Source organism: Panthera pardus, unplaced genomic scaffold (genome assembly GCF_024362965.1).
Source record: "Panthera pardus isolate Hobbes unplaced genomic scaffold, ASM2436296v1 HiC_scaffold_6, whole genome shotgun sequence".
NCBI classification, from domain to species: Eukaryota; Metazoa; Chordata; class Mammalia; order Carnivora; family Felidae; genus Panthera; species Panthera pardus.
The window spans coordinates 36,101,155-36,115,590 of NW_026526991.1; the positions used below are offsets into that span (position 1 = coordinate 36,101,155).

The following is a 14,436-nucleotide window of genomic DNA, read 5'->3' on the forward strand; positions in this document are numbered from 1 at the left end:
ATAAAAAATCAAACAACAACAATAAAACCCTATGGGGCACCTGGGTGGCTCAGTTGGTTAAGCAGCTGACTCTTGATTTTGGCTCAGGTCATGATCTCAGGTACCTAGGATCAAGCCTCACTTTGGGCTCTCTGCTGAGGGCTTGGAGCCTGCTTGGGATTCTCTCTCTCCCTATCTCTGCCCTTCCAGCACTTGTGTCCACACATTCTCTCTCTCTAAAAATAAATAAACCTAAAAAAAAACAACCTAGAAATAATCAGGAATAAGAGAATCAAGATGGTAAGAACAAAATAAAGGCAAATAAGGCAATAAACAGCAACGGATCATTATCATGCAATTCCCCCTGGAAGAAAAATACAATCTCTGCCTCACATAAAAGGCATGTTACCCATTGTAAACACATATTTTTTTAAAGAACAGGAAAATAGGAATATGTATGCAAATTGTGACAACTACTGTCACATTAGAAATAAAAAAGAGATTTTTCCTGTTTGGTTGGTTTGATTTCTTTGGTCCAGACAACACAGCACAGCTGACACAGTTATAGACAAAATATTTTTGAGGCTAGAGTAATACAATTTTCCATCTTATTTATAGACATTTACATATTAAGGAAAAGTACTGAAGTGCTCCAGGCTAACTATGAAATCACCTAGAAAGTTCCATGACAGCAGGAATCATAGGGGCTATTTTCATTTCATACTACCACCACCACCTTTGTACCCCCTACCCAGCACTTGTGACTTAAAAAAAAATTTTTTTTTTTGGCACACAGAGGTTATTCGAAACACAGTGATTATACACTGCAATGACAAGGAAGTAACTCTAGATTCCCTCTTACTCCAGGCAACACATTATGCCCTTTTGTTCTCAAGATATATTACCAACATGAAATGGCTGAAATTGCTTAAATAATTAACCCAACAATTACTTTGCATGGAGAAAGCCGAGTGATTTTATTTTAAATAGTAAATAGGCTTAAAATGACCTTTGGGATTAGAAGGGCTCAAACTGATAAAAGTAATTGAAAGTTACAGCCTAATATAGTTTTCCATAATCTCTTAGGAATATTCAAAAGCCACCCTTCAGGATACATAATAAAGGAAACAAACAATGATAGAGGAAAAAGGGAAAAATTGAAGGTGGTTAAAAATTATCCTACATTGAAGTTTTTTAATATCCTGCACATTTCATTTTTGCAGGTGTTTTATAACTTTTAGTAAAATAAAGAAGTTTTGAATATATCTTTGGACAAGGAATGAGATACACACATCTATATCTACATTTATATCTACAGATATTTTGCTGGTTTTTAAATAGGTAAATAAAAGCTATCTTGACATAATGTAGAACGTACCAGTTCCAGTAACAGACAAAGGCTACATAGACAAAGGATTTGAATCTAAATCAGGAAACTATCTTTCTGGTTCTAACACAAACTGTAATCCTGAAAAGACCAACTCAACTTTTTGGGTATTAATTTCTACTTTGCAAAATAAAAGAGATTATATATTAGGAGGGATTTTTAAGATAGGCATCTTCCATCTCTAACATTCTATGATCCTAAAATACAACTATATTTGGGGAGAAATTGAGATTCAGTAAAGGCCTACAATAGATATCAGAATAAAGAAAAATTGTGACTAAGTCTAGGGGGAAAATGTGATATGACAGGAAAGGAAGAAGAAAATCTAACCTAAATATGACAATTTTAATTTAGAGGGTGTACTCTATTAACAGAATTAAGTTAATTGGGCAGTAACTTAGTATGCTGTTTCTCTTTTGGTTAACACAGTTAATGATAAAAGAAGGATTCTGAGTGTGGTTGCCTTCAAGAGGAAAAACAGAAATTGTAGACAGGACAGAACTAAATAGGATAAAATCTTATTATCTATAAGAAAAATCCTACTACAGTGAATTAAAACAAAAGAACTGACAGAATATAACCAAAGATTATTGGAGCTTACAGTCCCTCAGAGAGGACAGTGATTACAATAGAAGGTAATATTATGAAACATTTGCTAGGCTAGGCATTTGGTCCAATAGGCTTTACCTTCATGATCTCAGTCAATCCTCAAACTGATGCTACTATTACAGACATCTTATTGATGCGAAAACAAGATTCAAGTAAGTCTTTTGCTCAAAGTCACTTAGTAAGTGTCAAAGCCATAGTTTGAGTGGGGGTTATGTGACTTCATACTATGAATACTATACATATGACTATAGTCATACTTCCTTTCAAGAGGAAATTGAGGCCCACAGAAATAGAATCATACAACTGGCCAGGATCAGTTTTAACAGTTACTTTGTGATACGGTCTCTTTATATTTCATATATTCAAACACCTTGCTAATTACAAAAGCCAGCTAGGTGAAAGTTTACTTATTTATCAACTAATATTTAGTATCCATTTTATATCATTGGATGTTGGCTATTCACATAATTTTGGATAGCTTGTTACTCAACAGTTTGTTATTCAATCATCTTGGTCCTATGAAATTCAAGAGAATAATGAAAGTATATTTTAAATAGTTTTTTTTTTTAAGTTACCTTATGAACTGTTGCAAAAAATAAATTAACAGTCAGGATAAAACACAGAACAAATTAAGTGGAGAAGCAAATTAATCTAACTTATTTTCTTTTAATACACAAGAGGGAAAAATATTCTTAGTTTTCAGGATAAGTAAACTATTGGCATGTAGCGTACAGAATAGAAATTTCTCATAAAATGTTCAAAGCAAGGGGAAAATGAAAAGAATTAGAGAGTTTTGTTGTTTTGAAAATCAACTGCAATGGATTGAGTTATTAAACTAAAAATAACATTCAAATATAGTTGTATTTGTTTTTACATACTCCTTTATTTTAACCTCCAAATAAATGACAAAATAAGATGGAAAAAAAGATAATGTTTGTATGTATAAACACAAGTGCTTGGGGGTAGTGGTTGTGAGAGTGTCAATGAATGAGCCCTGAGAAAAAATGAATACTTACAGGCTAAATGTGGCCAGACATTATAATCCATCACTGATCCCTAAAGGGCACTAATAATATGTAAATGTGTGAATTAGAAAACACATTCAAGGCTGTTGATAAACTTGATAGGATAATCAGCACATGCTGACAGACTAATGAAACTGATGAACTGATAGGGCAGCTTATCTCCTGGGCCATTTTTTCTCTTGTCAAATGGAGGCTAATCAAAATGTATTAGGAGTTAAAGCAAATACTCGGAGGATTTCACCCATTTGATTAGGAGGTGAACTCACCCTGAGAAAATTATAGTTTCGTGAACAATTGAAACTACAAAACCCGCTCAGCTGAAAGACCCTCACCTAAAATTACACAGAAGGCAGCCACCATAATTATGGAAGAAATATGGAATGTTAAATCATATTGGGATTCTCCCATCACAAAGCCTTCTCAGAGTTTGAGCAAAATGACCTCTTTCTATAATGAAAAATAAGACAAAGGACCAAACAGTAACCCCAGGGACACACTTATCGTTTGCTGCCTGTGTGTGCTCAGCATCTGTGTAACCATATGAGAGACAGATCCCAAGGTAGCAGCTGACTTTTCAATCAAATTTATTTGCATAAAATAATTGAATGAATTTTCTGAAATCACTATAGTGAATACCACACTTCCTATTAGCAATAAAGATGCCATATGCAGTCTGTTGCCAAGGAGCTGAGTCCTTTCCTCATTTAAAGAAAGACATCATATGTGAAAATTCAGGAAAAATGGGAACAAGGGTTCCCGAGCATTAGTGTTAAAAATAAAATCATAAACTAAGGGGGGCCTGGGTGGCTCAGTCAGTGAAGCGTCTCACTCTTGGTTTCGGCTCGGGTCATGATCTTGCAGTTCGCGAGTTCGAGCCCCACATCAGGCTCTGTGCAGACAGTGTGGAGCCTGCTTGGAATTCTCTCTCTCTCCCTCTCTCTCTGACCCTCCCCCGCTCTCTCTCTCTCTCTTTCCCACTCTTTGCCTCTCCTCTCTCAAAATGAATAAACATTAAAAATTTTTTTTAAATAAAAAAATAAAATCATGAACTAAAACCACCGTGCCTTCTTGAGAAAGCTAGAGAAAACAATCCTTTTAATATTGATTTTGACATGAATAACCATCCAGCATTAATACAGAAAAGTTAATTCAACTGACAAATCTATACATACTAAGGCACACCCTTTATGGGCACATATACAGGTTAGCTACATGTGCTAGGTAGACAGATTGGTGATAACATGCTGGGTAGTAAAAGGCACTGTTCTAATGTACTAAATGGACCCAAAGTACATTTAATGAAGCTAGATTTTTAGCTTTCAGTAATTATACCAAAGAGAAAAAGAAACCACAACTAAAAATATCCCAGTGTCCTTTTTCACCTAATCATGAAATCTCTCCACTGCTGCACAGGCCAACTTGGGGTGGGATCTCCAGAGACATGGGATGAAAACATTGACCTTCTCCAAATTACTATTTTTCTATTTACTGACCTGTGCCTCATTCTATCTCTAAACTATTTCTAATTTTTTTTTTCTCATTTAGAAATTAGAAGAAGTGAGTGTCTTTGCTAGCTATATATTTTCTAGTTTGGGAAGGTTTGGGATTTGTTGTGTGTGCTCAAGCCATACAGCCAGTATCAAATTTCTCAAATCAAAGACTACAGAAGCATAAAATAATCCTAAAGATTATGTAAGTCTCATTTATTTTATATGCCTAGAAATATTAAACAATTTAACCAAGTTTAATGAGAAAGGAAAATCTGAGTTTATGATTTGTGCTTTGGAGAAAAATATGCAATTTAAAGAAAAAAGTAAACTTTTTTCTTCCCTCCTTTATCTGGAAATAGCAAAGTTAATCGGCAGAGTATCTTAAACTGTAGGGATTTTTTTTCCAAGAAACACATACTGAATACGTAGTTTTCAGTTGTGTCTACTATCAAATAGGTATGGTAACCATTTAAGGAAGTCACAGATCAATCACAGATGATAGCTAGATCATTTTATTAGAAATTCTAGTGCTTGACCTCTTGCACTTTACCCTAAAATAATACTCTGAAAAAAACCTATTTTGATCCAAAACCTTATCAGTGAAAACTATAAAGTTGGTTCAGTTATTCTCATTTTTTATAAGCATTAAAACCATTACTCTCTCTTCCATTCCATGTTTATTTGTAGGAATTTTCTGATTAAGAAAGTAACATGATCAAAAATTATCATGAATTTGATAAATCATTAAAATATAAATCTTTATTCACCATTTCAATCTCTAGAGTCTAGCTAACACTCACATCCAATGGGTTTGTGAGTCTCTTGCAACAACTATGGTATCTGGCCAATTTGTTAAGAATCACTATGTTAATGTATTTATTTGCTCTTGTTAGAATAAGTGTGCTTTGTCGGGATGTCTGGCTGGCTCAGTCAATAAGAGCATGCGACTCTTGATCTCTAGGTCATGAGTTCGAGCCCCACATTGGGGGTAGACTTTACTTAAAAAAAAAAAAAGAAAAAAGAAGAAGAAGAAGAAGAAGGGTGTTTTGTGGAAATCTGAATGTATCACACGGCTGTGAATAAGTTTTTTGTGTGTAAGGAGTAATAATCTAATTTACTAGACTTCTGTTTAATAGAAGCACAAATTTTAATTTCTCCACAGGTCCCTGAAATATCAGTTACAATATTAACATTTTACTTACCCATCATGTTGTACAAGCTCTGTGGGGCAAACTGTCTTGGCATTTTCTGAATTGCTTCCTTGTATACACTAAGGGCATCCTAATTTAGGAAACAAAAAAGAGACAAAGTACAGTGATATGCACTACAAATAAAATAACATCCTTCCAAAATCAAAACCTTCCACTGCTATTTCTAAATGTTTCATTAGAGGAAAATGATTGAGCTGTCTTTTGGTAGCATAACTACCTTCATTCCATGAATGAAAATATTCAACTGAGTTAGTAGAGATAGGCCATATAAAAATGTAATTTAATGAGAAGTCAATGTTATCAATGCTCTTTCATCTTAAGGTAGGTTCTCCAGTTCACGTAGATTATTCAGTTAAAAAATAGTAAAATTCACATTTGGAAATTACCCATAATCATCTAAAATCTATAGTTACTTCAAGTCAAGCAACCAGGTAGGATCTAAACAAAAGAGTGACTAACAAATCTTCTGGCTACTGAGATCCACTGGGTTTATAAAATGCATTTATTTAAAAAGTTGTATCTTCATACTTATACTGCAGTCTTAATACATGGTATAAGAGTATGGATTTGAGAGAGCGAAAGGGAAGGAGGAGTGATAGTAAATGTGAGAGAAGAAACCCAGACAGGCATGCTTCATGGAAAATTAAGGGTACACACACCTCCCAGCTTCCTGTACAATGTCCTGTCTCCATTGCTTTTCCTCTCATCCCAATTAAAAATATAAAATTAATTTTCATCTTAGTCCTATTATAAAAAGAAATAAGTGGGTAGGATTAACATCAAATCCCTTCCTTAATACTCAGAGCACAAGCAATGTATTTTTTTTTTTTAACATCAAACAGTGGAGATAACAATAACAATGTGTCTTGGAGCATAAAATCAAAGAGAAGACAGGCAAATAAGCTTAAGAAACTATGTTATTTCTCTTTCTAGAGGAGTCACAATTGCTCCGAGAAATTCACAGTAAAGAAATCTTAAGTGTTGTGTAGCAGACATTCTTTTCCAACTGAATTCCACAATGCTTTTAATAAAAACTCATATTAACTTCTTAAATGATCATAGTGTCCCTGCAATGAGATCTTATGGTAGAAAACATGGAGACTAGATCAAGCACAAGGGGGAAGGAAAAAGGCAGAGGTTTTGGCCTGACCTCATAATGTCCCTGTTCATGATAGAGTTTTCCCAGGTTGTACAGACAGCTGGTAACTGAGCTCTTATGTGCATGAGGGTCCTTTAGATTTTCATCAGGGATCTCGGAGCACTTTAGGAACGTGCGTCGGGCTTCTTCTGTCTTTCCTTGGTTCATTAGAATAATACCGGTGTTTAAATATGCAGCTGAGGGAAAAAAAAGGGAAATACAAACGTGAGAAGATGATGCACTGTGACTACAATAAAGTTATCTTTACTGCCACCCAGTTTCTATGGATTATTTGTGATTTTATAAGAAAACCAAGATAAATACTTAGGGAACAAACATATACGTAAAAATAATGCAATAATGAGTGCAGGTGTCAGTGAAGAAACTATGAATAGTCATTGCCCTCATAGAGCTCAAAATATTTTGAGCTTAAACACGGAGGACTAAAAGTTGTATTCATCTTAATACATTAAAAATGATAAATGGATCTCAAACATGATTCAATTGAGAGAGATCTATTTGTGAGAAAGGCTTATAATCCAACTGGTAAATATTCAGAAATGGAAATAGCATGTTTTTTTTCTCTCTGAGGCTGTAACTCATCAAGATAATTTTCATGGATAAAGAAGGAAAGAAAGAGGTGTTTTAGAACAACTTGAATGTTACTTACAAGCCAGCGTAGGCCTGCTTCCGATCGCCAATTTGTAATAATGCAATGCTTCCGCAAACCTGCTGTTCTCCTGTAGAAGTAACCCTCTGCAGGAGGAAAATAGAAATTTGGAGGACTGCATTACTATACATAAAACCACAAATTTGTATTTTATATTTCAAAAATAAAAATGGTTAGAGGGGCTATACAAATGCTGACCTGGTAGTACAAAAATAAATTCTAAGTAGAAGGAAATGATTCCTCAGGAGAGAAAATACTGGAGAGGTATCAGCTACATTTATGTTGCATTAGAAAGTATTAAGAAGTATTTTCAAAAAGCCCTTTACTCGCAGTGAACTTTTCCCTTTCCAGCAGTTTTCCTCTCCCATTGGAATGACCCACCACCTGGATTTCTTCTTGGAGCATGCACAATTTTTCATCACTTCAGAAAGGAAACTTGTCTAAGGCAACACACACACACACACACACACACACACACATACACACACAAGAACATGAGATGCCTCTCTGACTAGCCATATTACTGGGGAAATATTGGTCCGTGACTGCCTGAGAAACAAAAGGTAATATGGGTCAACAGGAAAAAGAGAGAATTTAATCAGATACTATACAGGAACAGAGAAAAAGACTGAAGGTTACCCACATTGTTATTTCCTTATTTTCTGGATTTGGTTAAATAAGTCTGAATTTCAGAACACTGGGAAAATTTCACTTCGCTGTTGTGAGACACGACATGCTTTTGTCTACAGACCCCTAAACCCCATGGGTCTCCTGCGGAAGCTTCTAAGGCAGTGGCCACATGGATTATATGTCATTCCAGACTCCATCCTCATGACCTAAATGAGAATCAATTATAATCATATCTATAAAAATACAGTGTCAGGGGGTGTCTGGGTGGCTCAGTCGGTTGAGTGTCTGACATCAGCTCAGGTCATGATCTCGTGGTTCATGGGTTCAAGCCCCGCGTCGGGCTCTGTGCTGACAGCTCAGAGCCTGGAGCCTGCATCGGATTCTGTGTCTCCCTCTCCCTCTGCTCCTTCTCCACTTGGGATCTCTCTCTCTCTCTCTCTTTCTCACTCTCTCTTTCTGTCAAAATGAATAAACAGTTTTAAAAAATTAAAATACAATGTCACGGAATTGGACTAAGTACAAAAAGCTCTCTCAGAAGCTTCTTGGCCTATGCCTTATTCTCTTGTAATCAGCGAGTATCTTACAGGCATTCGGCACCTTTATCGGGCCCGAGTACTGCTGTTATCAACCACAAACTGCAGAGACCTCTTGCAGCTGCTAAGGCCTTTGCAAAATGCGAAGGCTACCAATAAAAACACATCATTTTGTAGAATATTTTTAAAATGTTCAGCTTACTATGTAATGGGAATCACTGAAAAAATATCTGAAGAAGATCATTTCAAACTTAAAGTCTGCTCACTTGTATCATTAGCAAAGATTAACCTTACTATTTCTAATATTTGTTTAAAAGTCATCTGAATAGATCAAACCATTCCAAAGCACATTAACATCACGTACATAGATACATAAATGCACATTTCTTTTATTTCTTTTTTATTTTTTTTATTTTTGAAAGAGACAGAGACAGAATGCAAGTGGGTTAGGGGCAGAGAGAGAGGAAGACACAGAATCCAAAGCAGGCTCCAGGCTCTGAGCTGTCAGCACAGAGCCCGATGCAGGGCTCAAACTCACGAGCTGTGAGATCATGACGTGAGCGGAAGTTGGACGCTCAACCGACTGAGCCACGCAGGTGCCCCCATAAATGCACATTTCTATAAAAAGGTTTGAAAATCAGGAGACTATAGATGCTGGAGAGAATGTGGAGAAACGGGAACCCTCTTGCACTGCTGGTGGGAATGCAAACTGGTGCAGCTACTTTGGAAAACAGTGTGGAGGTTCCTCAAAAAATTAAAAATAGAACTACCCTAGGACCCAGCAATAGCACTGCTAGGAATTTACCCAGGGAATACAGGAGTGCTGATGCACAGGGGCACATGTACCCCAATGTTTATAGCAGCACTTTTAACAACAGCCAAATTATGGAAAGAGCCTAAGTGCCCATCAACTGATGAATGGTTAAAGAAGATGTGGTTTATATATACAATGGAATACTACTTTGCAACAATAAAGAATGAAATCGGGCCATGTGCAGCAATGTGGATGGAAATGGAGGGTATTATGCTAAGTGAAATAACTCAGTCAGAGACAGATACCATATGTTTTCACTCATATGTTGACCTTGAGAAACTTAACAGAAGACTTCATAGGAGAGGGGAAGGGGGGGATAAAAGTTATAAACAGTGAGGGAGGGAGACTCTTAAATACAGAGAACAAACTGAGGGTTGATAGGGGGGTGGGGGAAAGGAGAAAGTGGGTGATGGGCACTGAGGAGGGCACTTGTTGGGATGAGCACTGGGTGTTGTATGGAAGCCAATGTGACAATAAAGTATATTAAAAATAAAAATAAATAAAAAGGTTTGAGCAACTATTAATTTTTTAATGTTTATTTTTGAGACAGAGGGAGAAAGAGTGTGTGAGCAGGGGAGGGACAGAGAGACAGGGAGACAGAATCCGAAGCAGGCTCCAGGCTCTGAGCTGCCAGCACAAAGCCCTACACGGGGCTTGAACCCACCAACCATAAGATCATGACCTGAGCTGAAGTCAATGCTCAACCGACTTGAGCCACCAGGGGTCACTGAGCAACAATTAATTTGATCAGGAAATTGATATGCTTTGCAGTTGAGTATACTTTTCAGTTGCTAGAAAAAAAGTTTCCTGAAGTATCCAAGAGTTTGAGACAATGTTCAAATGCTTTTATTTATTTATTTTTATTTATTTTTTTTTTTTGAGAGAGAGAGAGAGTGCAAGTACAAGTCGGGGAGGGGCAGAGGGAGAAGGAGGGAGAGAATCTTAAGCAGGCTCCAAGCTCAATGCTGAGCAGGACGAGGGGCTTGATCTCATAACAGTGAGATCATGACCTGAGTCTAAATCGACAGACACTTAACCAACTGAGCCACCCAGGCACCCCTGTTCAACGGTCTTTAAAAGTAGGTATATACCTAAAACTAATATAACATGGTACATCAACTACACTTCAATTAAAATAAATAATAATTTTAACAAAGGGATGAAATACTCTTTGTAAAGACCTGATTCTCTTTAAAATAAATAAATAAATAAATAAAAAGGATGAAACTGTTAAAGAGAAAGAACATTCACATACTTTTCAAAAAGGAATAATTTTCTTTCTAACTATAATTTTATTGACAAAATGCTGGATTTCCAGTTAATTAAGCTCATATACATAATCTCATTTCAGAAACTTATCTACAACCTTAATTACCTTTATCACTTTCCTTTGAGACTCAGATAACAAGGTCCTACACCTCTGACACAAGGCTGATGGCACCAGAGGATAAATGACTTTCAGGTATTCAATTCTATTTTTTCTACCTTCGTTAGGAATCAAAATGCTTCCAAGAGCCCCTCTTTATCTAAAATCTTCAATATTTTGGTCCACTACAGTTTCCTTTGCTTTAAAATTACAAAAAAAAAAAAAAAAAAAAAAAAAAAAAAAAGATTATGTGTCTCTTAGCAGAGAGGAAGAAAAACTCCTACAACCTTTATTCATTCCTGCATCCTCCTCTACCTTTTATTGCTCTCCTCCTCCTCCTCCTTTCAGAATGGTCTATAGTGTAAATGTCGAATGACTCAAATCCCATTTAACCCTAAATCCAGTTTAGGTTCTAATTATCAACCCCCAATCCCCTCCAAATAGTGTGCTTATATGAATTGCCCACACAACTGTAGTATTTGTGACTGTGAAACTCCTCTTCCTTCCTGAAACTATTTCCCCCGTTTCCTGGAGACCAGGCTCCCCTAGTTCTCTTGACCTGGTACCATCCTACAGAGAATAAAGAAAAGTATCTCTTGAAGAACATTCCTACATTACTTTGAATGACTGGTACTTTAAAAGACTTTGTCTTTCTTCTCTTTTCTTCATAAATACTGTCTCCACATGACATCATGCTTACGTGTAGCTCACGTATATACTGACTGTTCTCAATTCTGAAGTAGTGATTGGTCTCCTGACATCCAGATTTATTTTTGACAGCTTACTGAACTACATCAATCTAGGTGCTCGCTGGAATTTCAAAATCAACACATCCAAAACTTGAGAACAGCATCTCCTGCTCAACAATCATAAAAAGATGGGGCGCCTGGGTGGCTCAGTTGGTTAAGCGTCGACTTCAGCTCAGGTCATGATCTCACAATTCATGAGTTAGAGCCCTACGTCTGGTTCTGTGTCGATAGCTCAGAGCCTGGAGCCTGCTTTGGATTCTGTGTCTCCCTCTCTCTCTCTGCCCCTTTCCCATTCACACTCTGTCTCTCTGTCTCTGTCTCTGTCTCTCTCTCTCAAAAATAAATACACGTTAAGAAAAAGAATAACTAAAAAGATAAACACATGAAATAAATAAAAGAAGAAAAATATCTCCTTGGCAATCAGCACTGGCATTCACTACATTTACAAAATCAGAAACCGGGTTATCATTCTTGACTTTTTACTCATACTCACAATTCCATGTTTTATAAAGTCTCCAAAACCCACAAACTCTTATTTTCTAACTCTTTACTCTGTCTCTCAAGGTTTATCTTCATGGCTCTGTTAAAGCCCTCTGTATCTTCACTGTCACCTAAATAACTACAACAGCCCATTAATTAGTCTCCACATAATTACATTTCTGAAGGGCGAATATGCTGTTAGGCCAGACAGAATTAACATGAGGGGACGAGGCACAATGTGCCTAAAGGCCATAAACCTTGCAATCTGATGAATTCAGCCTCCCCAACACTGATGTATTAAATTCCAATCATTTCCCAATTCAAAAAACGTACAGAGGAGAAAATGACACATATCATGATCACTACACCTAGACAACCCTGTCCAGCCTGCTCTATTCTTTGGAGGAACATAGTCCCATGGGGTGCTACAGCAGGCAAATGTCCAGGAATACGTATAATGAATCTGTGAAGTATCATTCCCTACTTTATCTGAATAAAGGTAGCAGAGGAGTGAGTCCAATGGCGTGAGATGGCTATTGTGACTGATTTCTCGTGGCTAAAGATTTTAACTAAGAATCAACTATGCCATAGTGTACATGCTGTAAATGTGAACAAGACAGAGATCCACTCGCCTGTGGATGAACAATCAACTGAGGGAGATAAATAAATGGTGTGGGAAACTACTCTGCTAGTGCATGGAGGACCAACACTGGTCCAGCTCAAGAGTGGGCAGGTGAAGGTTCAGAGTCAAAGGGACACTGGCAGAGGTGTGTAATAGGCAGCACTTAGCCAACAGTAAAAACATGTTATGAGCTCCATGTTGCACAGGAAGAAAAGAGGTTCAGAAAATTTACCAACTAACTCTATGTTTTATGATTAAGAAGAGGGAAAGCCAGGATCTGGAACACAGTTTCTCTGATAATAAATCCCACATTCTTTCTAGAAGAAAAGAAGAGGAAAGTGAAAAATATTTCAATTCTAAGTGCCTGCATACTAGCTTATGTCGCCTTTTGCCCGAGCACCCTCCAGATTTGGTAAAACACTAACTTGCATCAATGCTCTGAAAAGGAATCTGACAGTTTGGGCAGGTCAGGATGAATTTGGGTTAGTTGTAGCACTGTAACAACCAAGCTTCTATTACTGCTGTTTTCCACAATTACCAAACCTGTTTTTTATTTACTGAAGAGATGACAGAGGAATAGAAACGCTTCACATAGTAATAATTATGGTAATAATAATAACTAAACTTATTTGACACTTATGGTGTGTCAAGCACTTGACAAAATTCACATTTACTTTCAACAATAATCTTACGAGGTAAGCTATTATTACTAGCCCCATTTTACAGAACATGAACTTCAGACAAGAAAAAGTTAAGCAACACACACCAAAGGTCACACAACTACTAAGAAGGATGCTATAGGTGAAGCCCAGCAATCTGATAATAAAGAAGGATCTGTATTGTCATAAAACATTTATACCAAAGGCTTTTCCAGAATTGTTTAAAATTGATGACGTGGTTTGTTTACACACTGATGTCAACAAAATATTCTGGATGCCCTGTATATTAAAAATAAAAACACATTTTAATATACCACCAAGCCAGAATCTAATGAGAAATAAATTTATTCATATTACATGAAGGTGCTTTACAATCAAGGAAATAGTTCATGCTATACATTAATGTAAAGTTAAAGTCTTTTGAGAAAGAAATTGAAAAAAAAGTTACTGATCTTTGAATGATAAGTGGTTGGGTCACTTTTACATATGTATGGGTGTAGGTGGATATGTTATTTTCTTTTTTTAATTTTAAAAAATTTATTGTTTATTTATTTTTGAGAGACAGAGCTAGAGTAGGGGAGGGGCAGAGAGAGAGGGAGACACAGAATCTGAAGCAGGCTCCAGACTCTGAGTTATCAGCACAGAGCCCAACGCAGGGCTCAAACCCATGATCCGTGAGATCATGTCTTGGGCTGAAGTTGAGGCTTAACCGACGGAGCCCCCCCCCCCCCCCCCCAGGAACCGCTATAGTATTTTCTAATAGAAGAAAATATTTTACTTCTCATATTTCTCCCCCAGTGATTTATCTTTCAGAAAAACAATGAAATTAAGCACTGAGGGAAGAAGAATACAAACTGGGGAAACAGAGAAAATAAATATTGTTTTAGTCAAAGAAAGAAAACACATCTGGATCTATAAAGTAATGTTCACTCTAACAATTAAATTTTAGAAAAACACTTTATTTAACAAAAACAAACAAACAAAAACCCACAAAACAACAAAATGACCTCCCTTAAATCTTATTGGCTATTCTTTAAAACAATTTTTTTAATGTTTGTTTATTTTTGAGAGAGA

General features: G+C 36.5%; 1 protein-coding gene across 1 annotated transcript in view; it reads right to left on the bottom strand.

Annotated features, from left to right (window-relative positions):
• TMTC2 (transmembrane O-mannosyltransferase targeting cadherins 2) overlaps positions 1–14,436 on the bottom strand; it is a 400,812-nt gene that overhangs the window by 141,266 nt on the left and 245,110 nt on the right. Inside the window, exons 5-7 of the mRNA XM_019455252.2 lie at positions 7,510–7,595; positions 6,852–7,036; positions 5,693–5,771 (exon numbers count right to left, since the gene is read on the bottom strand). Of these exons, the coding sequence (XP_019310797.2) occupies positions 5,693–5,771; positions 6,852–7,036; positions 7,510–7,595 (350 nt within the window). The remainder of the gene's footprint in view (positions 1–5,692; positions 5,772–6,851; positions 7,037–7,509; positions 7,596–14,436) is intronic.